The sequence below is a fragment of the Myxine glutinosa genome, chromosome 1 (assembly GCF_964187855.1).
Source record: "Myxine glutinosa chromosome 1, kmMyxGlut1.1, whole genome shotgun sequence".
NCBI classification, from domain to species: Eukaryota; Metazoa; Chordata; class Myxini; order Myxiniformes; family Myxinidae; genus Myxine; species Myxine glutinosa.
The window spans coordinates 272,740,291-272,762,237 of NC_136261.1; the positions used below are offsets into that span (position 1 = coordinate 272,740,291).

At 38.6% G+C, this 21,947-nt stretch overlaps 1 protein-coding gene across 1 annotated transcript in view; it reads left to right on the top strand.

Annotated features, from left to right (window-relative positions):
- Nucleotides 1–21,947, top strand: part of TTN (titin) — a 501,281-nt gene that overhangs the window by 96,165 nt on the left and 383,169 nt on the right. The window contains exons 70-92 of the mRNA XM_078776713.1: nucleotides 290–577; nucleotides 771–1,058; nucleotides 1,361–1,639; nucleotides 2,448–2,726; nucleotides 2,878–3,156; nucleotides 3,289–3,579; nucleotides 3,714–4,001; nucleotides 4,152–4,439; nucleotides 6,054–6,341; nucleotides 6,478–6,765; nucleotides 7,001–7,279; nucleotides 9,087–9,365; nucleotides 9,576–9,854; nucleotides 10,019–10,312; nucleotides 12,564–12,851; nucleotides 12,972–13,259; nucleotides 13,724–14,011; nucleotides 14,105–14,392; nucleotides 16,449–16,727; nucleotides 18,506–18,784; nucleotides 19,905–20,183; nucleotides 20,325–20,612; nucleotides 20,816–21,103. Of these exons, the coding sequence (XP_078632839.1) occupies nucleotides 290–577; nucleotides 771–1,058; nucleotides 1,361–1,639; nucleotides 2,448–2,726; nucleotides 2,878–3,156; nucleotides 3,289–3,579; nucleotides 3,714–4,001; nucleotides 4,152–4,439; nucleotides 6,054–6,341; nucleotides 6,478–6,765; nucleotides 7,001–7,279; nucleotides 9,087–9,365; nucleotides 9,576–9,854; nucleotides 10,019–10,312; nucleotides 12,564–12,851; nucleotides 12,972–13,259; nucleotides 13,724–14,011; nucleotides 14,105–14,392; nucleotides 16,449–16,727; nucleotides 18,506–18,784; nucleotides 19,905–20,183; nucleotides 20,325–20,612; nucleotides 20,816–21,103 (6,552 nt within the window). The remainder of the gene's footprint in view (nucleotides 1–289; nucleotides 578–770; nucleotides 1,059–1,360; nucleotides 1,640–2,447; nucleotides 2,727–2,877; nucleotides 3,157–3,288; nucleotides 3,580–3,713; nucleotides 4,002–4,151; nucleotides 4,440–6,053; nucleotides 6,342–6,477; nucleotides 6,766–7,000; nucleotides 7,280–9,086; nucleotides 9,366–9,575; nucleotides 9,855–10,018; nucleotides 10,313–12,563; nucleotides 12,852–12,971; nucleotides 13,260–13,723; nucleotides 14,012–14,104; nucleotides 14,393–16,448; nucleotides 16,728–18,505; nucleotides 18,785–19,904; nucleotides 20,184–20,324; nucleotides 20,613–20,815; nucleotides 21,104–21,947) is intronic.

The following is a 21,947-nucleotide window of genomic DNA, read 5'->3' on the forward strand; positions in this document are numbered from 1 at the left end:
GTATATAAGTATTGTGGTTTTATGGTTGATATTTCTCCATAAATCCATATATCTTGAACTTTTCCATTTGATTATCTAACAGATATTTGAGATTAGAAAGGCATGCCAAGATGATGCATACATTGCATACAATGTATGCATGCATTGTGTATGTCAGATATGCTCTACCCTCTCTAATAAAATAGTTTAACCTTTTTCCAACTAAATACATAAATTAAATCGGTATTTGGTGACATGCATTCATACAATTTCAATACATTTCACCTAAATGTTTGTACATACATTTCAGAGCGAGTCGCACCTCCAAAGTTCGTATGGCAACCTCCTCCAGTCCACGTCACTGCTGGAGAGCCTACTGAGCTTGAATGCCATGTCACTGGCTCATCTTCAATTAAAGTCACCTGGACCAAGGGTGCCAGGGATATCCGGCCAGTGGGGAATTTCAGAATGAAATTTGTCGACAACCGGTGTTTCCTGACAATCTTGAAAGCAGAGAAAGTGGATGCTGGAGTTTACAGCTGTAAAGCCACAAATGAAGCTGGAGCAGACACTTGCAACATTGAAATGATCATAAAAGGTAGTTTTACTTTTGAACAACGAAGTACTTCCTTATTTCTGCCTTTATACATTTTAATATCTTTATTCATTTGAACATATTGTTCGTGTTTTTTGCAGCCAGATGTTATGCTTGCTTATTGGCTTTCTTAGTCTTTTTATAACAACCCTATATTTTGTACAGCAGAAAATGATTTTGATCATATTTTGTACAGACCGACCCATAGCTCCAACATTTGAGCAAAAATTGAAGCCTATAGCTGGAGTATTGAACACACTTGTTCTCCTCGAGTGCAAGTTGTCTGGTTCTGAGCCAATGGACATCTCTTGGTACAAAGATGAAATGGAAGTGTTCGATGGAGACAGGTTCAAGTTGAGTTTTCGAGACATGGCAGCTAGCCTGGAAATTGGCCAATTAAATGCATTTGACAGAGCAAATTACACTTGCAAAGCAACCAACTCATCTGGCAGTGCTGCTTCAACAGCATCACTCTCAATCATAGGTCAGTGGATGTACAGCATGGCTTCAGGTTTCTCTGAAGCATGTGCAGAAATGTGTGAGCACTCTTCCAATAACTGTTTTTTTGTTACTATCACCTGCACTGTTTTTGGAGAAGCTCAAGTGATGATATTTGCCGACGCTGATGTCATCATTCAGCATGATTTCACAAAAGTGCATTTAACATTGCTTGATTTCAAATTAATTTGTTTACATAGAAAGAAAAATGTACTTCCATAATCCACAAAGGTGTTGGATCATTGATATGTAAAATTTGTTCACAATATGTTCAATTTTCTTGTTCAGAGGCCCTGTCATTCATCGAGACAATTTCACCTCAAGAAGGTGTCCCAGGCTCTTTGGTCAGGTTTAGGAGCATTGTTGAGGGCAGTGACCCAATCACAGTGAAGTGGTACAAGAATGGAGAGGAAATCCACTTAAAAAGAGGAGTCAGCATGACCTTCAAAAACATGACAGCCAGTTTAATTCTGGAATCTGTCAATCCTGCAGCAGCAGGAGAATACACGTGTGAGGTGTCCAATCCTGCTGGAAAAGAGACATGTTCTGCTGAGTTCTTTATTAAAGGTACGTTGTTAGTATTATTTTCCCAATATCTGCACTATGAATATTTTTTGTACTTTGAAAATCTTTCTCTGTGATGCTTACATTAGTTGACATATTTGATGATTTTTTGCAATTTTTCCAACAGCAACAGCTCACAATGTTTAATATATACACTATTAGGTTAAACTTTACCATGTCAATTATACTAAAACTAGAACGGCACTCGGTAGAGCGCATACCTCCGCCAGGCTGAACAGTTTATTTTTTGTATCACATTGATGGGTCGGATCTGGATTCGGACCTGATCAAAAATCTAATCGGCTTGTTCTTGTCACCTAACCAACTCATCCACCAAGTTTAGTCATAACTTGTCCACAACTTTTTAAAATATCATGTTATATATCGCTCTTTTCGAATGGTGAAGAATAACTTTAAAAATTAAATAATTTTCATATCCGAATCCATATTCAGATCTTCACCAAGATCGACTCATTTCGTACTTGTCACACACCCAACCGATCCACCAAGTTTCGTCTAAATCCGTCCACAACGTTTTGACATATCATGCTTTATATCGGTTTTAGCCCTATTACTCAATGGTGAGGAATCACTTAAAAAATTATAGCAGCTGGTCAGACCCAACCTCTCTGCCATATTTCATCCGAATCCGTCCACAACATTTTGAGATATTTTGTTCACAAACAAACGGACAGACAAACGGACAGGGGTGAAAACATAACCTCCATCCACCTTCAGTGGTGAGGTAATAAATTGGCATTGATTTATGATTATGTCAATGCAGTATTTCTTGTCATTTCTCACCTTTTAGATCCAGCTTCCTTCCGGAAGAGGCCAGCCAATGAAAATGTCATCATGGGAGATGTTTCCAGAATGAGCTGCAGTTTTACAGGCACACCTTCTATTCATGTGAACTGGTACAAACAGAACAAGCAGCTCCAATCTGGAGACAAATACCTGGTCATGAGCACAGACAACGAGTCAACTTTAGAGATCTTGAATTGTACAAAGGCAGATGAAGGCATCTATACTTGCAAAATTCAGAACGATGCTGGCGAAGATGCTTGTATTGCTGTACTTTCTGTACTGGGTCAGTATTTATCTTGTTTTGATTTGTATTTTACTTTTCACCTATCAGCCCGTGTACCATCCCGTAAATCATTTTTGGTATTCATAATCTTTGATTATACATAAATTTTTATTTTATGTTAATTAATAATTATTTGTGAACATTTTTTCAGAACCCCCCAATTTTACAACTTCTTTGGAGTCAACCAAATGCATCATTGGAGGATTTCTGCACTTGGCTTGTGAAGTTGCTGGTACACCTGAAATTAACGTTTTCTGGTTCAAAGATAATGAAATTATAAAGCCAAGCGACAGATGCAGAATGGCCTTCAGAATCAATGAAGCCATTTTAGATCTGAAGAACATTAGCATGGTTGATGCCGGAGAGTATACATGTAAAGCCGAAAACAGCGTTGGTGGAGCTACCTCATCGGCATCTGTTAGCGTACGAGGTGATTCCGACTTGCCATGTGATATTTTCCTTCAACTGAATGCAAAATGTCATGTTAGAGGTTTTGTCTTTTTCCCCTTTTTTCTTTATCTTCAAATGTATTTCACCGCTTGTGTCATTTTATTTATTGCAGAAAGGAAAACGCCTCCTTCATTTGTAAGGAAAATCCAGGACATCCAGGAGTTAGAGGGAGAAACAACAACATTTGAGTGCAGTATTTCTGGCTCGGAGCCTGTTGACGTCATTTGGCTATTCAATGAATCGGAACTTGATGCTGATGTTCTACACAACGAGATCACTTTTATGAATAACGTTGCTATGTTGAAAATTCTAAGTCCGAAAAAATCAGATTCTGGGGAATACATTTGCAAAGCCTTCAACGAAGCAGGAAGTGTGACGTGCAGTGCCATTCTTACTGTGAAAGGTCAGCTCCTAAGAAATGTTTACAAAAGTAAAAATTTCATCCTATCAGATTTTGTGTAACATATGTTTCATATATTTGGTAAAGTATGTACGGTGTTTGGATCCCTAATTCATTATGAATTCGCTTTCATTTAGAACGCAAAGTTGCACCAGAATTTGACCAGAAGTTGAGGTCTGCAGAGGTGACCACAGGTGATTCCACCGAACTTGAGTGCCATGTGATGGGCTCTGTCCCCATGAAAGTCACTTGGACCAAGGATGGCAGAGAGATCCGAACAGGAGGAAACTACAGGATCACATTCTTTGAAAACACACCAAATCTGATTATACAGAAGGCTAGCAAATCAGACGATGGAGAATACACTTGCAAAGTGACAAATGAGGTTGGAAGTGATATCTGTACAACTGAACTTAAAGTTAAAGGTACATTTTATCTGAGAACATATTCAGAAATGTCATTTTTGTCTCATTTGAATGCATGTTGAAAGAGAGAAATTTTGAAATAATATCAGCCATTTCAGCTTTGCAAAATAGTTTCTGAGCATTTTGAGATACAAAATTGCTTCTCTTCAGATCGCAAGATTCCACCTTCATTCTCGAGGAAACTAAAAGCAGCACAGGTTATCGAAGGCGTGACTGTCCGGTTCGATGGCAGGATCACTGGCTCCCCTCCTTTTGAGGTCTGTTGGTTCCATGAAGGTTCCAAGTTGACTAGCGGAGACACCCACCAGATGCATATGGAGGAGAATGTTGCAGTGCTGGAACTTCCAGATGTGCAATTATCAAATGCTGGTCAATACACCTGTAAAGCCTCAAATGCAATGGGAACTGCTACTTCTCATGCCAATCTTCTTGTGAAAGGTGTGGCCATATATGTTGCTTTCCTTTTCTTCTTTCTCCTTTTCTGCCTCCATTTCTTTTGTATGTATCTGTTTTTTCACTTTTTCATTCTATTTTTTAACATAAACTCATCCTTCAGTTTTTTCCAGCAAACATTTTTGTAATTTTGACAAACGTGCATTCATGATGACTCTTACGTTCCAGTGTTCTAAGGGATGTTTTTTTGCACAAGCTTTATATTAAACATTTCATCTTTCTGAGAGCACCATGGTTTAATGCTGTTGTTGATATAAAATTATGGAGATACAAGCAACAAATCTAACCTATCTCCATGTTGTGGTTCATGGTAATATACTGTTTGCACTCTCTCTCTCTCTCTCTCTCCCTCTCTCTTCCTCTCTCTTCCTCTCTCTTCCTCTCTATTCCTCTCTCTTCCTCTCTCTTCCTCTCCCTCTCTCTTCCTCTCTCTCTCTCTTCCTCTCTCTCTCTCTTCCTCTCTCTCTCTCTTCCTCTCTCTCTCTCTTCCTCTCTCTCTCTCTTCCTCTCTCTCTCTCTTCCTCTCTCTCTCTCTTCCTCTCTCTCTCTCTTCCTCTCTCTCTCTCTTCCTCTCTCTCTCTCTTCCTCTCTCTCTCTCTTCCTCTCTCTCTCTCTTCCTCTCTCTCTCTCTCTCTTCCTCTCTCTCTCTCTTCCTCTCTCTCTCTCTTCCTCTCTCTCTCTCTTCCTCTCTCTCTCTCTTCCTCTCTCTCTCTCTTCCTCTCTCTCTCTCTTCCTCTCTCTCTCTCTTCCTCTCTCTCTCTCTTCCTCTCTCTCTCTCTTCCTCTCTCTCTCTCTTCCTCTCTCTCTCTCTCTTCCTCTCTCTCTCTCTTCCTCTCTCTCTCTCTTCCTCTCTCTCTCTCTTCCTCTCTCTCTCTCTTCCTCTCTCTCTCTCTTCCTCTCTCTCTCTCTCTTCCTCTCTCTCTCTCTTCCTCTCTCTCTCTCTTCCTCTCTCTCTCTCTCTTCCTCTCTCTCTCTCTTCCTCTCTCTCTCTCTTCCTCTCTCTCTCTCTTCCTCTCTCTCTCTCTTCCTCTCTCTCTCTCTTCCTCTCTCTCTTCCTCTCTCTCTCTCTTCCTCTCTCTCTCTCTCTTCCTCTCTCTCTCTCTTCCTCTCTCTCTCTCTTCCTCTCTCTCTCTCTTCCTCTCTCTCTCTCTCTCTTCCTCTCTCTCTCTCTTCCTCTCTCTCTCTCTTCCTCTCTCTCTCTCTTCCTCTCTCTCTCTCTTCCTCTCTCTCTCTCTTCCTCTCTCTCTCTCTCTTCCTCTCTCTCTCTCTTCCTCTCTCTCTCTCTTCCTCTCTCTCTCTCTTCCTCTCTCTCTCTCTTCCTCTCTCTCTCTCCTCCTCTCTCTCTCTCTTCCTCTCTCTCTCTCTTCCTCTCTCTCTCCTCCTCTCTCTCTCTCTTCCTCTCTCTCTCTCTTCCTCTCCCTCTCTCTCTCTTCCTCTCTCTCTCTCTCTCTCTCTTCCTCCCTCCTCATACCCAATGTGAAAAAGTGTAGTGAGAAATTTCTCATATTGAATTGAAGAAATAATTGAAGGCAATTTCACTAAAATTAATTAATAAAATGAATCGATTAATGCATTCACTCATTGGGTTTTTCTTTCTAGAACGGTCCACGCCTCCTACTATTGTTCAAGCACCAGTCCCAGTTGAGGTGACTACAGGGGATCCTATTGAACTTGAGTGCCATGTGAAAGGATCTTCTCCCATCAAAGTCACATGGTCTAAAGGTAGCAGGGACATCCGCTCAGCTGGAAACCTCAAACTCCGGTTTGTCAACAACGTGGCCCATCTAGCCATTATGAAAACTGAGCAAGGTGATGCTGGAGTTTACACCTGTAAGGCTGCAAATGAGGCTGGAGCAGATACTTGTAATGTTGAAGTCAGGATTCAAGGTTAGTATTTGACTGCCTAAATATATGTGGTTCACAAAAATATTCTCAATCATGATCTCTTTGCAAATTCAAGCTATTTTCATAAAAACAAAATGTTATAAATTTTCTGAAAAATGCCGCTTTTCGTTTCATCCAGAACGTCCTGTTGCACCATCATTTTCACGAAAACTCAAGCCAATGAATGAAGCTCTGAACAGCCCAGTGGTTATGTCATGCAAAGTGTCTGGCACCATGCCAATCGACATAACTTGGTACAAAGATGGTTCTGAGATCTTTGGCAGAGAAAAGTACAACATGACATTCGAAGACAACATGGCAACCCTTTCTTTAGGGAGGATTGAGTCTACAGAAGCAGGAAACTATGCTTGTACGGCCAGCAATATAGCTGGCACTGAGACCTGCCTGGCATTACTCTCAGTTATCGGTGTGTAGTAACATTGTACTTCTTTGAGAAACAATGTTTTGTAGAAAAGTAATATATATAATCTTACTGATGAGAAACAGTCTCATTGCATAGCTTTGACTTTTCTTGGTTGATCATATTAGCAGAAGCTGATATGATCATATTGCCAGCAAGTTAATTTGACTTTTGAGACATGAAACTCACCATATTTGTTCAGGCTTGTTGACATGAATATTCAATCCTTTGTTGTTTATAGGGCCACCTACATTTGTGAAGCCAATTCAACCTCAGACATTGCTTCCAGGGAACTTTTTGAAGCTTTCAGCTACAGTTGAAGGCACTGAGCCAATCACAGTGAAGTGGTATCGCAATGGGCAGCAGCTTCAATCAGGACGTGGCTGTACCATGAGCTTTTTTAGCATGACTGCAGAACTGGAATGGGATTCTGTAATGCCTGATTACTCTGGAGAGTACCGGTGTGAGGTGTCGAATGCTGCTGGGATGGAGACCTGCAAGGCTGATGTGTTTGTGAAAGGTTTGTGCATGTACTTTATGAAGATATGCTAATACTTCAATTGCAGTAACTAATTTAAAAATAACTCCTGTTCATATTAACTTTAGGGGCAACACACCATCAGTAGGTCAATTAGATGGCCTGCATGAGATTAGTGATGCAGGGTGCAAGACTTTGTCAATAAACAAGATATCTAACACTACAAGTTGTGACCATAACCTCACAAGCTTCGAGTGAAGAATAGTACAGGGAGAAGCAAAACAAATCGCTTTAGAGCAGGGGATGAGTCTCTTGATAGTGTGGAGCTCAGCATATGGCCTAAACCGGTTTAGTGGGATATTGAGGCAGTGAAGTGATAATCATGTTTAGTTTTGAGCGACCTTTAAGGGTTATACTGCAGAGCAAACATATAGGTGAAAACACAGAAAAGGCTTTCATGAATCTGAAATGAGCAGACAACCAATCTATCTTAATCTTCACCTTGATGAAATGCTTGATGCAAACTTGTAGAGACCTGACTGTTTGGTCAAGTGGTTAAAGACTTGTTTCTTTCTCCAGTTACTGGTGTGGCCTCAAATCCCATGGCTGCTCAGTCTCGACAACCTACATTTAGCAAGCAAGGCGAGGAAGCTAACACCCTCAACATGTGTTTAGGGAGTCCTTATTAAAGCAGGAGTTTGATATAGGCTGGTGTTATGGCATCCTTGTGGGAAAGCAGCTGTCAAGAGATTGGCGATAGAAAGTACACCACCACCAAGAGCAATAAAGTGTTTCCAAGAATTAAGAAATCCAACTACATAGTAGTTAACTATGTAATTTCTATGTAATATATGTAATTGTTAACGATGTAATTATGTAATGTGAGTAATTTCAAAAGCATCAAATATATGTATAGAGAGACTACCCTTCTTTTCAGTTCAAGAAATCAATTTATTGTTGTCAGAAGAGTCATCAAAAAGAACAAGTCCAATGTGGAAAAAGTGATGTAAAAACTAAACCAAAGATGTGGAAAGAGAGCAAAGTCTTAAAATTGATTCCTTAATCTGCTAAATTGTGATCACATAAGTTGTGTCTGCGTGGATTGATTCCACAATCCTGCTAATGATAGGATCTAATCCAATAAACCCTAGAATTCCACAATTAAGGAATTTAGTTTGGGTTCCACTACAGAGTACAAGTTTATGTGAGTAAATGTCAACCTTCATTTGTATGGTTTAAACCTCAGATGAGCCTGGTTTTGGGGTCGACATGGCATGCTTTGTCACTCATAGCCATGATAATTATTTGTAAGATCAGAAACACAACACAACAACAGGCATTTTAAGGCCATTTTCCCTGCTAAAGCGGGGGTTAGCCTTAAGCGAGCGAGGTTAGTAAGATCAAAAACTTGAATCAAATTCTGTGTCATTGTTTAAGAACAAGACTGAAATTTAAAACAGTTGTCTATTGGATTCTTGTATGCTGATGAGATTGTGTTTGTATCACAGTTGAGGTTGTGTGAAAGGCTTTGAAAAGCACAGTTACTAGATGAGCAAACAAAACCAATAATAGAGGAGAAGGGCTTTTTCATGAATCCAATAAGAAAATATTAGTAATGCTGGTAGTTCAGGATTACTCCAAAAGCCTATTGTCAGGAAAACGAGGAGTACAAAACTGTAGCCTATGCAAAGGCTGAATCATGCATGGTAACTTTCTATGAAAGTTTTTTTTTTTTTTAAATAAAATCCTCAAGAAATAAAATAGGAGGCATTTCTTTTGTGTTATGTTTTTGTACATTATTTGCAAATGTATATCGTGCAACATATGGAACTGCTTTTTCTTCCATCAGAACCCGCTTCCTTCCGAAGGAGGCCAGTTGATCTTCACACAGTGGTGGGAGAGTCAGGAACACTAAACTGTAGTTTTACTGGCACACCAGTCATAAAAGTGCATTGGTACAAGCAGAACAAACTTATTGAATCTGGTGCAAGGTATCAGATCGTAAGCACAGAGTCTGACTCAACTTTAGAGATCCTGAATGCTGAAAAGGCCAATGAAGGGACGTACAGTTGTAAGGTTGAAAATGAAGCTGGAGAGGATATCTGCTTTTCTCTTGTATCTATACTCGGTGAGTTCATGACAAAGTTGCTTGTAAATTTATTGTGCCTGTATGCTTAATCACAATTTCAAGTTCCTACCTATACTAGATTGTAGTTGGGATTACAAGTTTTCAAACGCCTCTCATGCATGTTCATGAATCCACATACACTGATAAATTAAAAAATGTTGATACTGACAGTAATTATTCGATTAAACGCTCATTCATCTTTTTTCATAGAACCACCATACTTTACAAAGTGCTTCGAGGCGGCAGAATGTGTAGTCGGAGGAATTCTTCGCCTTCTTTGTGAAATTGCTGGTACGCCAGAGATCAACATTTCATGGTACAAAGGAGAATATCTGGTCACAACAAGCGACCGATGCAAGATGCTGTTCCACCACAACACAGCCACTTTGGAGCTGAGAAATATCAACAAAGCAGATGCTGGAGAATATACATGTAAAGCCGAGAATGTGATAGGAGCCGCCTTGACTTCTGCCTTCTTTAAGATCAAAGGTGATCCTTTACTATCCTAACTATATTTCTTTCTAATTTTTATTCATCATGGTGAAAGTCATCAACACAAAAATTGTCTTTTTAACATACTTTCCTTCACTTATTTATATTTGTTTGTGCTCATGCAATATCTTATGTTGAAATGCATCATGTTTTTGCTGCAGAACGGAAGATTCCGCCATCTCTCACCAGCAAAATTAGTGATGCTGTGCAAGGAATAGAGGGTATCCCAGTGGTGTTTGAGTGTGAAATTTCAGGCTCAGAGCCCATTGAGATTGTGTGGCTGCTAAATGACTCGGAAATTGATATTGACGATGAGAACTTCGAAATAATTCGCGAGGACAACACAACAAGTCTCAAGATCCTTAGCCCCCAAAAAATGGATTCAGGAGAATGCATGTGCAAGGCTGTCAATGAAGCTGGAAGTGCTTCCTGGCATGCTCAACTTACAGTGAAAGGTTTGTTTCATGAATATTTCTTCATATAATCATTATATCACACTGTTATTCCAACAAAATAAGATAAATTGCATATGTACAATGAAAGTTCAACTTTCATTCAAACCAAGTAAGACGTGTTGTTTTTCTGTCGATATTTATTACTTACAATAATTACATTGTAAGATTTATTTTATAGTTTACTTCAAATGTTGGCATTTAAGATTAAACTACATCTTGTGTGCCAACACCTATTTGTATTAACTTTTGCATTCTTTTCTATATTAGATTAAATGAAGGCTTGAAAGTTTGGTTTTACAAATATTATTCTATATATTTCTGGTGATCCTAATGGTTAGTTTAGGGTATGGTGGGACAATATTTTTCCCCTCACACACCTTATAACCTCCTCAATCATGAATGATTACATGTTAAGTAACCTGAATGTCTATACCAGAGGGCTCTCTTATTGATGGAATCACAGGCAATTTCAAATGAAAAATGTTTAGTATGATAAAAGAACTGAGAAGTATGTATATAAATTGGGTGAGGGGCATATTAACACACCTTTCCTGCCAGGGGCCACTTTCCAGGGGCATTATATGAGCTTGGAGAGGGCATATAGAGTTCTTCTGAGATTGGTGTGGGGGATTAAATTATAAAACTGTTGGTGTTAAGTAGAATAGCATTTCTAGAAGAATGAATACAAATAGTAAAACTTGCATTGGTAATAGGAAATTAATATCTGAGTGTGTGGAAGAAATTTGCAAGTAACCATAATTAAAGACAGATATGGGGAGAAATAGGGAGACAAAAAAGGTTAAATAAATTTTTCAAATGCTTTACACAAATTATGGGAAATTCAACAACAAGATAAAATAATTAGAGATATGTTATATATTTAGAGTGGAGTGATATATTTGTCACCGAAACTTTGTTTGATTGAGATAGCCAGTGGAGCACAAACTTCAGAAAGTTGTATGATTTACAGAAGGAATAGGGTAAATCATAGGGAACGAGTTCGGTGAAGCCAATTGGTGAAAGAAATGTTTAGTTGAGGGTTGAGGCTTTGGGTGGAGGTGGTGGAGATGAGGACTTGGTGTTGGGAGGGGGTTTATGGACTTGGGAGTGGGCGCTTGAAGATTTGAAGAATAAATTGGACTTGAAGTCATATTTTACATTACTTGGAATTTCCATGGGTCCTTGACATTATGCTGTCAAAGGACATTCCTGTCAAACTCCCTAAATATTTCACACTCTATTGGAAACGAATTCCCTTACAACAGCTCAGTGGAATCTGGTCATCTGCCAGTATGTGTATATATATATGTATTATTTAGACACTGACTTACCTTGTTACATTTTTTGTATGGCCACATTTTTAGCTCAACTGGACTTTAGTCTGGTGAGCTTATATGATTAAGCAGTGTCCGGAGGTAAGCCAGTGAGTGAGTGAGTGAGTGAGTGAATGAGTCTGTAAACACTTCAGTCATTATCGCTTGAACCAAACATACAATTTCGATGAAACTTGGCCAACAGCTTCATACCTGATGCCTAAGGAATGTGTATTGACCACATCAAAATCTGCACTCATTGTGGGGGTCTGTGTGGATTTTGAATCCCCTCCCCACAAAAAAAATGTATTTGCTCTCTTCTCCGAAACTCCACACACGAGTTTGATGAAACTTGGCCACAGGCTTCATATCTGATGCCTAACGAAGGTGTATTCGCCGCATCAATATCTGTGCTCATTAAGGGGGATTACGGGAAGGTGGGGGTGTTTGATCCCCCAAAATAGGTATGTGCTCACTTCTCTGAAACTAAACACAGGATTTTGATGAAACTTGACCACAACTTTAATCACCCGTGATGTACCAAAGTTTGTTCACGCCATAAAAAAAATCAAGGTCTAAAGTGGTCTGCAGGGGGGTTTGACCCCACCCAAAATAGGTATTTGCTCTCTTCTCCGAAACTACACACGATTTCAATGAAACTTGATCACAACCTTCATCGCCCATGATGTACCAAAGTTTGTTCACGGCATTAAAATATCAGAATCTAAGGGGGTCTGTATGGGGGTTTGAGTGACTGTTGCTCCTGATCCAGATGAGATTCAGGATCTGTGGTCCTATTTTTTATGATATAACAGGTGATTGCAATAGATATGCTGTGTAAGTTTACGTAAATATATAATCGATGATAATTAAAGTCTAATCAATATATTCATACCACCATATTTTGCCATTCTAACTATGTCTCTAATTTCTCTCAGAGCCCAAAGTTGCACCAGAGTTTGATCAGAGGTTGCAGACTGGAGAGGTAACCACAGGGGACTCAACCGAACTTGAGTGCCATGTGACAGGTTCTGTGCCAATGAAAGTCACATGGTCCAAGAATGGCAGAGAAATCCGTACAGGGGGAAACTACAGAATCACATTCATTGAAAACACTCCACATCTAATTATACAGAAGGCTAGCAAATCAGACGATGGTGAATACACTTGCAAAGTGACAAATGAGGTTGGAAGTGATATCTGTACAACTGAACTTAAAGTTAAAGGTACACACTTTTTATTTTCACTTTTCAGAAATAATTTATTTTTGGGATTGCTTGTACAAAAGCACATGACTATAATAATATACATATAATTTATTTTTTAAACAAATATCCCACTTTTAGACCGCAAAATACCACCAGCATTCTCTCGCAAGTTGAAAGATGCCAAGGCAGTCGAAGGCGGAACTGTCAAATTTGACTGCAGAATCACTGGTTCCATGCCGTTTGAGATTGCGTGGTTCCACAATGGCTCTGAGTTGAAGGACACGGAAACCTGCCAGATGTACATCGAAAAGAATATGGCTGTTCTTGAGCTGAAAGATGTGAAATTGAGCAGTGCTGGGGAGTATGCTTGCCAAGCATCCAATGCTATGGGCAGTGCAAGTTGCAGTTCAAATCTTCTAGTTAAAGGTAACAGTTTACTTTTAACAATTAATTAACTGATACGATTGTAGTAATTGAAACATTTAAAAGGATGGAGTTATTATGAGTAGAAATGACACTTATTTTTCTCCACTGCAAAGAAATTGTCCTGTTTTTGTTTTATCCTGAGTTATTTAAAAGTTCCAATCTTTTATGATGCTAATTTTTTTTGACCTAATGTTTTCCCTTTGATCCCTGTACAGTACTTTTCAATCTCCCCTGCTGTCCATGTAGTTTTGCTATATTTTATTTACATTGTCTACCAATTGCTATGTTGAAACCATGAGAGCCTGCCCCTATTTTATCAGCAATCCTATTAGCATAGTTAATAATAATATATATATATATATATCATACTAGAAACAGTATCAAGTAAATTGAATGTGCATTTTATTTTGCACAATATTCATGGTAAAAATACTTACAATGATCTGTCTATTCCATTTCTGCAGAGCGTCCTATCCCTGCTAAGTTTGTTCAACGACCTGATTTGATGGAGGTCACAGAGGGTGACACAGTTGAAGTTGAGTGCCACGTCGTGGGGTCTTCTCCGATCAAAGTCACTTGGGCAAAGGGCAACAGAGATATCCGATCAGTTGGAAACTTTAAGTTAAGATTTGTCAACAACGTGGCTGTCATGACTATACTTGCAGCAGAAAAATCGGATTCTGGTGTTTACACCTGTAAAGCTGTAAATGATGCTGGAACTGACACATGCACTGCTGAAGTAATAGTTCAAGGCAAGTCTATTTGATACTCCACTCTTTTAGATTAACATTTGGTGTGGTAATTGCTTTTATGACACTGAATTAATTGTTACATTTATTATGCAGACCGTCCCATACCTCCATCTTTCGCACGCAAGCTGAAGCCAACAAGTGGAGCACTCAACACTCCAATCATTTTTTCATGCAAGATCGCTGGCTCTGTCCCAATTTCTGTCTCATGGTTGAAGAACGAGGCTGAAATTTCTGAGGGGAATAAGTTCAAAATCAGCTTTGAAAATGGAATTGCTACAATGGCTATTGCGAAATTAGAGAACTCCGATGGAGGAAACTACTCCTGCAAGGCCACCAACTTTGCAGGAACTGCAACTTCCACTGCTTCAATTTGTGTTATAGGTATGTACGCTCCCTAAATTATTCTTCATCTTGTACAAAGTAGATTCATTTTTTGCTGTAATATCTTCCTTAACTAACAGGTTGTATCTCACGATAATACTCCTTGAACTGTCTAGAGTTTTTTAAAACTTTGATCCAATATTCAGGAAGGTGATGGGGCATAGTATACATGCAAGACGAGGATATTAGCATACATCAGCCAATTTTTACATTAATTTCAAGAGCATCCACAGACAATGGAGAAATTTGTACAAGTATAGAGGATATGATCATTGGCTTTCAGGAACATGAGCCATTGGTTCAGACGAGAAAGCTAATCAGGTAAATCCTGCAGGAGTTCTGATATGTTTAGCCTTGTTTACTAAGTTTCTTTCAACTTTTTCCTTACTTTTTTTTACACAATTCCAAAATGGCTTTCATGGTAGTTATGACTAACATCAAAATATTTAATTAGTCCTGTAAAGAGAAAATCCATTCTCTAGATAGCTTAATTCTAGACCTTGGCATTATTATTAATATTATTACCCCATGTATTTGAAGCGAAATCCAGGGATAAGCAATTTGTTCACTTCTGTCTGTCCTTCTGTCTACAAACATCAGTTTATGATCGAGGAACAATTTAATTTCAATCGAATGTTATATGTTGAACACAAATCGGAATATAAATCTTTAATGAACCTGTAGTTGAGCATTACTTTGGCTCTGACCATTAGTATTACTTTGGCTTTGTGCCAAATTCAATTCACATATTTAATGCTAATGTAAAAATAATATGATGAATCCTTTTTGAATTGAATTGCCAGTGGATGAAAATTTTTAATGTACCACATGGACAATAAAAAACAATGAAATTACATGAAATCAGGAGGCTGAGGTTCTGGGAGGAATTGGGGAAGCGGTGAGAACTTAGGTTTGAGAGGGGTTGTGGACTTGGGGTTAGGAGATGGGGTGGGAGGGGGGGGTGGAGGTGGGGGTGGAGAGGGTTGATGAATTGTAAAAGAAATGCAGAGGCAGAGCGTTGGGAGAGGGGAGTTCAGGCTTTGAGAGCAGGGGGCGGGGAAGGTGGGGTGAGGATGTGTGGTGGGGTGATGGGTTGACGACTTGGGGTTGTGTGGGGATGCTGATGGCTTGAGGTTGGGTTAGGGGGTAGTTTGAGGGTGTGGGGATGGAAGGGGTGGAGGTATTTAGAACTTGAGGTCACACATCACATTGTGTGGAATTTCCGTTGGTACCCGCTAGTTGTTGATATTGCCTTCGCCACCGAAGGTGGATCGAGGTTATGTTTTCACCCCTGTCTGTTTGTCTGTTTGTCTGTCTGTCTGTCAACAAGATATCTCAAAAAGCTGTGGACGGATTCCGACGAAATTTGGCGGAGAGGTTGTGTATGTGACAAGGATAATATGATTAGATTTTGGTGAATATCCGGATTCGTATCCGGCTAGTAGAATTTTTAAAGGGATTCTTCATCATTGGGAGATAGGGCCAAAACGATGTATAGCAGGATATCTCAAAACGTTATAGACGGATTTGGATGAAACTTGGTGGACAGGTTGTGTGTGTGACAAAGACGAATCGACTTGATTTTGGTGAAGATCTGAATATGGATTTGGATATGATAATTATTTAATTAGTGAAGTGATTCTTCACCATTGAGAGAACGGGCGAAAAGTGATATATATCACGTATTTTAAAAAGTTGTGCACGAGTTATGACTGAACTTGGTGGACGAGTTGGTTGGGTGACACAAACGAGCCGATTAGACGTTGGTTCAGGTCCGAATCCAGATTCGGCCTTTCAGTGGGATAGAAACCATAAACTGTTCAGCCTGGCGGAGGTATGTGCTCTACCGAGTGCCTTTCTAGTTTTATTGTAATATTGTTATTATTACTGTTATTATCCTGCATTGTGACTTGTTGTAAGTATAATAGAATACCAAAAGACCCACCAAATCTAGTTGTTGTGTTTAATCAATATGTAAAATCATGTTGCACTGACTCAAACGTTATTGTCTCCTCACCTCCACCTCCTTCCCACCATTCCAAATCCATTCACACAGAGCCTCCTACATTCATCAAGACAATTGAATATGATGAGGTGCTTCCAGGATATTCTGTAAAATTCAGGAGCATAGTTGATGGTAGTGAACCAATTGCAGTAAAATGGTACCGAAATGGACAAGAACTCCAAGCAAGCCAGAACTGTAGCATCAGTTTCAAGAACATGAGTGCAGAACTAGAATTGGACAGTGTGACCACAGCAGCATCTGGAGAATACACCTGTGAGGTTTCCAATCCAGCTGGAAAAGAAACATGCAAAGCTGAGCTACTTGTGAAAGGTTTGTTTTTTTATTTGTTGAATTGTCAGCAACCATACATGCCTTGGCCTAGATTAGAAATAGAAAGGTAAAATAAAGGTGATTATTCAGTTATAAAGGAAAAAAAATCAATTGAGTTTGCTATGCAGAAAATGCATGGGATAACTGTTTAGTTTATTGTCTTTCTTCATGTCTCTATCTTTCTTGTATGAATTTCCGAATATGTTGGGGTGAAAGACTTGCACACTTGGCCTAAATTATTTAATGAGGCTTGCCACCCAAAGCCTGATATTTGACTGAAATGGTTTTATTAACTCAACTGGACTATGAGCTGAGTTTTTGTCGACACCCAGTGTCCGTCATCCGTCGTCCGTCTGTCGTCCGTCTGTCTGTCTGTCTGTCTGTCTGTCTGTCTGTCTGTCGTCTGTAAACAATTCGACGTCTACGCTCTAAAAGTCACAAATATTGATTAAATTTGATGAAACTTGTTATGCAGCATCTTTAAGACATAAACTAGTTTGGGATTGCATTTGGGCGTTGCACGCCCAAAAATGGGTGCGGCAGGGCGGCCATATTGAAAAATCAATTTTTGTCAATCTGGTACTTCCTAATGTAGCTAGAAGGCTGAAACATGGTGTGTAGACAGTATGTAACAAACCTCAACACATATATTACGGGTTTTGACGATGTCCGAAAAATGACCTCGTCATGACCTATGACATGACTTGACCCATAAACATCAGTTTGGACGACGTCCAAGCTCTATAAGTCACAAATACTGATCAAATTTGATGAAACTTGTGCTTTTGCCACTTAAAGATATTTGAAAATATTCATTTTTCTGGTTTCCATGGAAACAAGTTGGACATAGTGCATTTTGTTATACATTTCGTTTCCGGAGCAGAACTCAAAAACCGTTCAATATATCTTAACCTAACTGAACTCAATTTTTTTCTAGTTTCCTGTTTAAACATGAGATACCTTCAACGTTACTGTACCTCTTTAGCACATATAAACTATATCGTTTGTGGTTCTATTATGCATATTCTAACCATATTGATATAGACCAGTTGAGTTCAGGTTCCCTGGAACCTCTAGTTTGGAATTTGGCCAAGCCAGGTGCTGGTGGAAACTCACCTGCTCTTTGCCGAAAGACACTGTAAAACCTTTAACATCCACCGATTAACGGCAATAGATTGGCTAATAGCTTATCCGTTATGATGGAACACCTGTAGGAAAATAACCAATTTGACAGCTTATATTTGGACTGAGAATGAAACCCAGTCTAGACAGCTCAAAGGCAAGTATGCTACCACTTCACTATTTTGTTAGGCCTCTTTAGTCAAAGATATTGCATACTAATTTCCTATTGTGCATATTCATAATAAAATACTATTTTATACTTACTTGTAATATTGTTTTTTGACAATTTCTTTCTTTACACATGTGGCTAAAACCAAGTCAATGAATGTAAAAATACACAAAAGTCGATAATTGAACAAGGGCACATAGAATTTGACAAAACCACATATGATTGAATTTGAATGAAGATTCCCTTTTTAGATGTTGCTCATTTATTGTATTCTTGGTGTTGCTCAGCAATGATCCTTTTTTGTTAATTCAAATTTGGGCCTCTAAGTTATTAGGCCATTATACACATAATGTGATAGATTTTTATTTCTGAGATGTCATTTGTTGATATTGGTATTTCTGGTATTTGTCCAAAACTTTTTTTTTTCAAAAGTTGAGATCTTCCAATTAAAGTCTGTTTCGAATAATGATTCACTTTCACCTTTTAGAGCCGGCATGTTTCCGGAGGAGGTCAACAGACCTTCGGGTGCTTGCATCGAAAACAGCATCTATAAGTTGCAGCTTTTCTGGTACTCCAAACCTAGAGGTCATGTGGTTCTATCAAGACATGCTGATTGAGCCTGGAGAAAATTATCAGATATATACCACAGACACTGAGTCAACTCTAAAGAAAATGCTTGTTGACAAGTTTGATGAAGGAACATACAGCTGCAAGATCCTGAATGAAGTTGGAGAGGACAATTGCTTTGCTCACTTGCGTGTACTTGGTAAGTTTTTATAAACACTATTTTATTTACAGTTTTAGTCATATTTAATTTAGTTGTCTATTTTATAGGATTGTATTACCCCACCTCCTTTGTCAGTAACCTTCATTTATTTATGCTATGTTCATGTAAAAGCCAAAACTAACTTTGTAAATTTATTCAATAACTTCAACTCTTTGAACATAAGGAAAGGATCATTTGGTTATTGATGTAACCACTCCAACACAATATATAAGCTGGAAAACCACCATAATTAAATTAAGTATAAATGTAACTTTGATATGACAACCAACCAGCAAATTGTAGCATTATGCACATCATTTCTCTTCACAATAATACAATAATAATCATCTGCTTCCTCAACACGCAAATCACAAAAGACAACACAGCACACACAGACTTTGACAAAATCAACTGCACTTTGATTGGGGTATGCTAACCACTGTGGGAAGCAAGAACATGGTGATGTTTCACTTTGTTAGAGCAAAAAAGGGCTTTAACCCTTCATCAGAGTGGAGGTTAATGTTATAAAGTAGAAAAAGGTCAGCTTCTCCTTGCTTCCCATAGTGGTTCGCATTCTTTGATCAATGTCCTGTTCATTTCGTCCATTGTTTTACCCTTCCGCCAATGCAAATCCACACTAGCCTGCATGAGCAAGACTAGTTCTTCATTCTACACACACAAATTTGCCAAAGCACACAGCAAAACACAGAAAAACAGCTGGTTCCAGGATTATCTCTATTAAAGTCATAATATGACATCTCTGCTAGGACCTTCTGGTATATGAGCAAAACATGGTTTTGTTGTGGCTTCTCTTAGAAGGGTAAATCTGTTTTTCGAATGGCCTTTCACATCACTTGAGCCCCATAAAGATTGTTGAATGGAAAAACACAGTTTTGTGGCATAACAGACAAAAGACTTAGACAACAACCCATGTCTTAAGTACTAAGATCCTTACTTTCTTATTACTGTAAAACTAAAATAAGTTTTATGATAGCAAAAAAAACAACCACAACAAAAAAACATTATAAAATTTCATAAGATCCATATGGAATTTACATTAACTGATTTTTCTTGAGGTTATCCATCAGTATTTTTAATTTTAGCATGTATTTGTTTGCAGAGCCACCTTATTTCATTAAGAGCATAGAGCCTGGTTCAAATTCGGTTGGTGGCCATCTGCACTTAATGTGTGAAGTTGGAGGAACTCCAGAAATCAAATTGAGCTGGTACAAAGGTGATGAGAGGATCAGCTCTAGCGATCGGTGCACAAAGACCTTCATCAACAACATTGGAACTCTGGATATAAAAGTCATCGGCATCTTGGACTCTGCAGAGTACACATGCAAGGCAGAGAACAGCTATGGAGTAGCTTCATCTTCTGCCGTATATACAGTGAAAGGTGCTTTATTTGACAGTAGAGTAAAGTATTATCACCACATTCATTGCCCCTTTTCTGCACTTTTAGGATTCTTATAATGCTATTTATTCAGTTTCTTTAATGTATTTATACATCATTCGTTTATTTCTCCTTTCATTCCAGAACGCAAAAGTGCACCGACATTCACAAGGAAAGTTAAAGATGTGCATGGAAGAGAAGGGTCGTCTGCCAAACTTGAATGCCGTCTTGCTGGCTCAGAGCCAATAGACGCAACCTGGTTTTTCGAGGACATTGAACTTTCTTCTGATGATAACTATGACATTTCTGTTGAGGATCATGTTGCAAGTCTAACAATTTTGAAGCTCAAACTATCTGATGCTGGAGAGTATACGTGCAAGGCATACAATGAAGTTGGTCGAGCTTATTGTGCTGCCAACATTTCAGTTGAAGGTTTGTTCTATTAATTTATTTACCCAAATGTTTTGCTTTAAATCAATTCCTGTAATTATTTATTTATTTTATTTAAAAAGTTAAACACGTGCATTTGAAAAACAAGTATTGTAAAAAAATAAAATCTATTTTTTTCACCTCCTGGATATAAGTTTTGTGACGTTTACCAATTTTTAAATAACCATTTAACTTATCCTTTTTAGAGCGTAAGGTTGCACCAGCTTTCGACCAGAAGTTAGAACCAATGGAAGTAACTGCAGGGGACTCAACTGAATTTGAGTGCCACGTGATGGGGTCCACACCCATGAAAGTCACATGGACAAAGGATGGCAAGGAGATAGATTCTGGTGGCAACTACAGGATCACTTTTGTGGACAACACACCTCATTTGATAATCCTAAAGGCAGACAAAGCTGATGGTGGGGTGTACACTTGTGCAGTGTCAAATGAAGTTGGAAGTGATTTCTGCAGAACTGAACTCACAATTGAAGGTATATATTACACACCAAAGTGATAATAGCACTATATTTTATAATGCTTGCAAGTATATTTTTAATGACCACAATAGTTCACCATTTTCCATCTTTAAAAACAGATCTTAAAATTTAGTCTATCAGACTATAATTTGAGAAGCGGTTGTTTGTGTGCTTCTTGTTTGTTTGTTTGTTTGACTTATATGTACTCCAATACAGCTGGATGAAATGAATTGAAAAATGCAGCTTGTACTGTAAAAAAGTAAGAGTGGGAGGGAGCACTCCAATTCTCTCTATGTAAATGTCTATCGTATAATGCCGCTCCCATTGCAGGTGGGTATTACAAGTATTCCCGTCCATAATTCTAGGGGAATTAACGTGTTTGTAAAAACTGGTTCTTCACGAGTGTTTGTAGTTCTCAAATTGATTGGTAATGAAAAATTTAAAATAAGCTTGCTAATAATAACAATGGTATAATAAAAAGGTCACTGGTCATTTTAAACGAGTGATATCTCAACATCCAGCTGGAACCATATATGCCTTGGTCTGAGTTGTTAGAGGGTTGATGAATGGTCCATTGGGACCTAATTTTAATTGGTATTCATGGCCTTGAAGCATACCTGCCTGGTATGCTGCTTGAGAATTAGCTTGCCTTTCACCAAGCTCAGATGTACTTGCTCCAGTGTGGGATTATATGCTAGTTATTATTATTATTTTATTGCCAAATGATGCTACTATTATTATTATTATAGTTAATATCCTGGCTTAGTATTACGCAAAAGCCAAAACGATTGGGCTTGATCAACTTCACGCAATATATGGAGGTAATGTGTATGTGTGTGATCTTCCGTAATTACCTCTG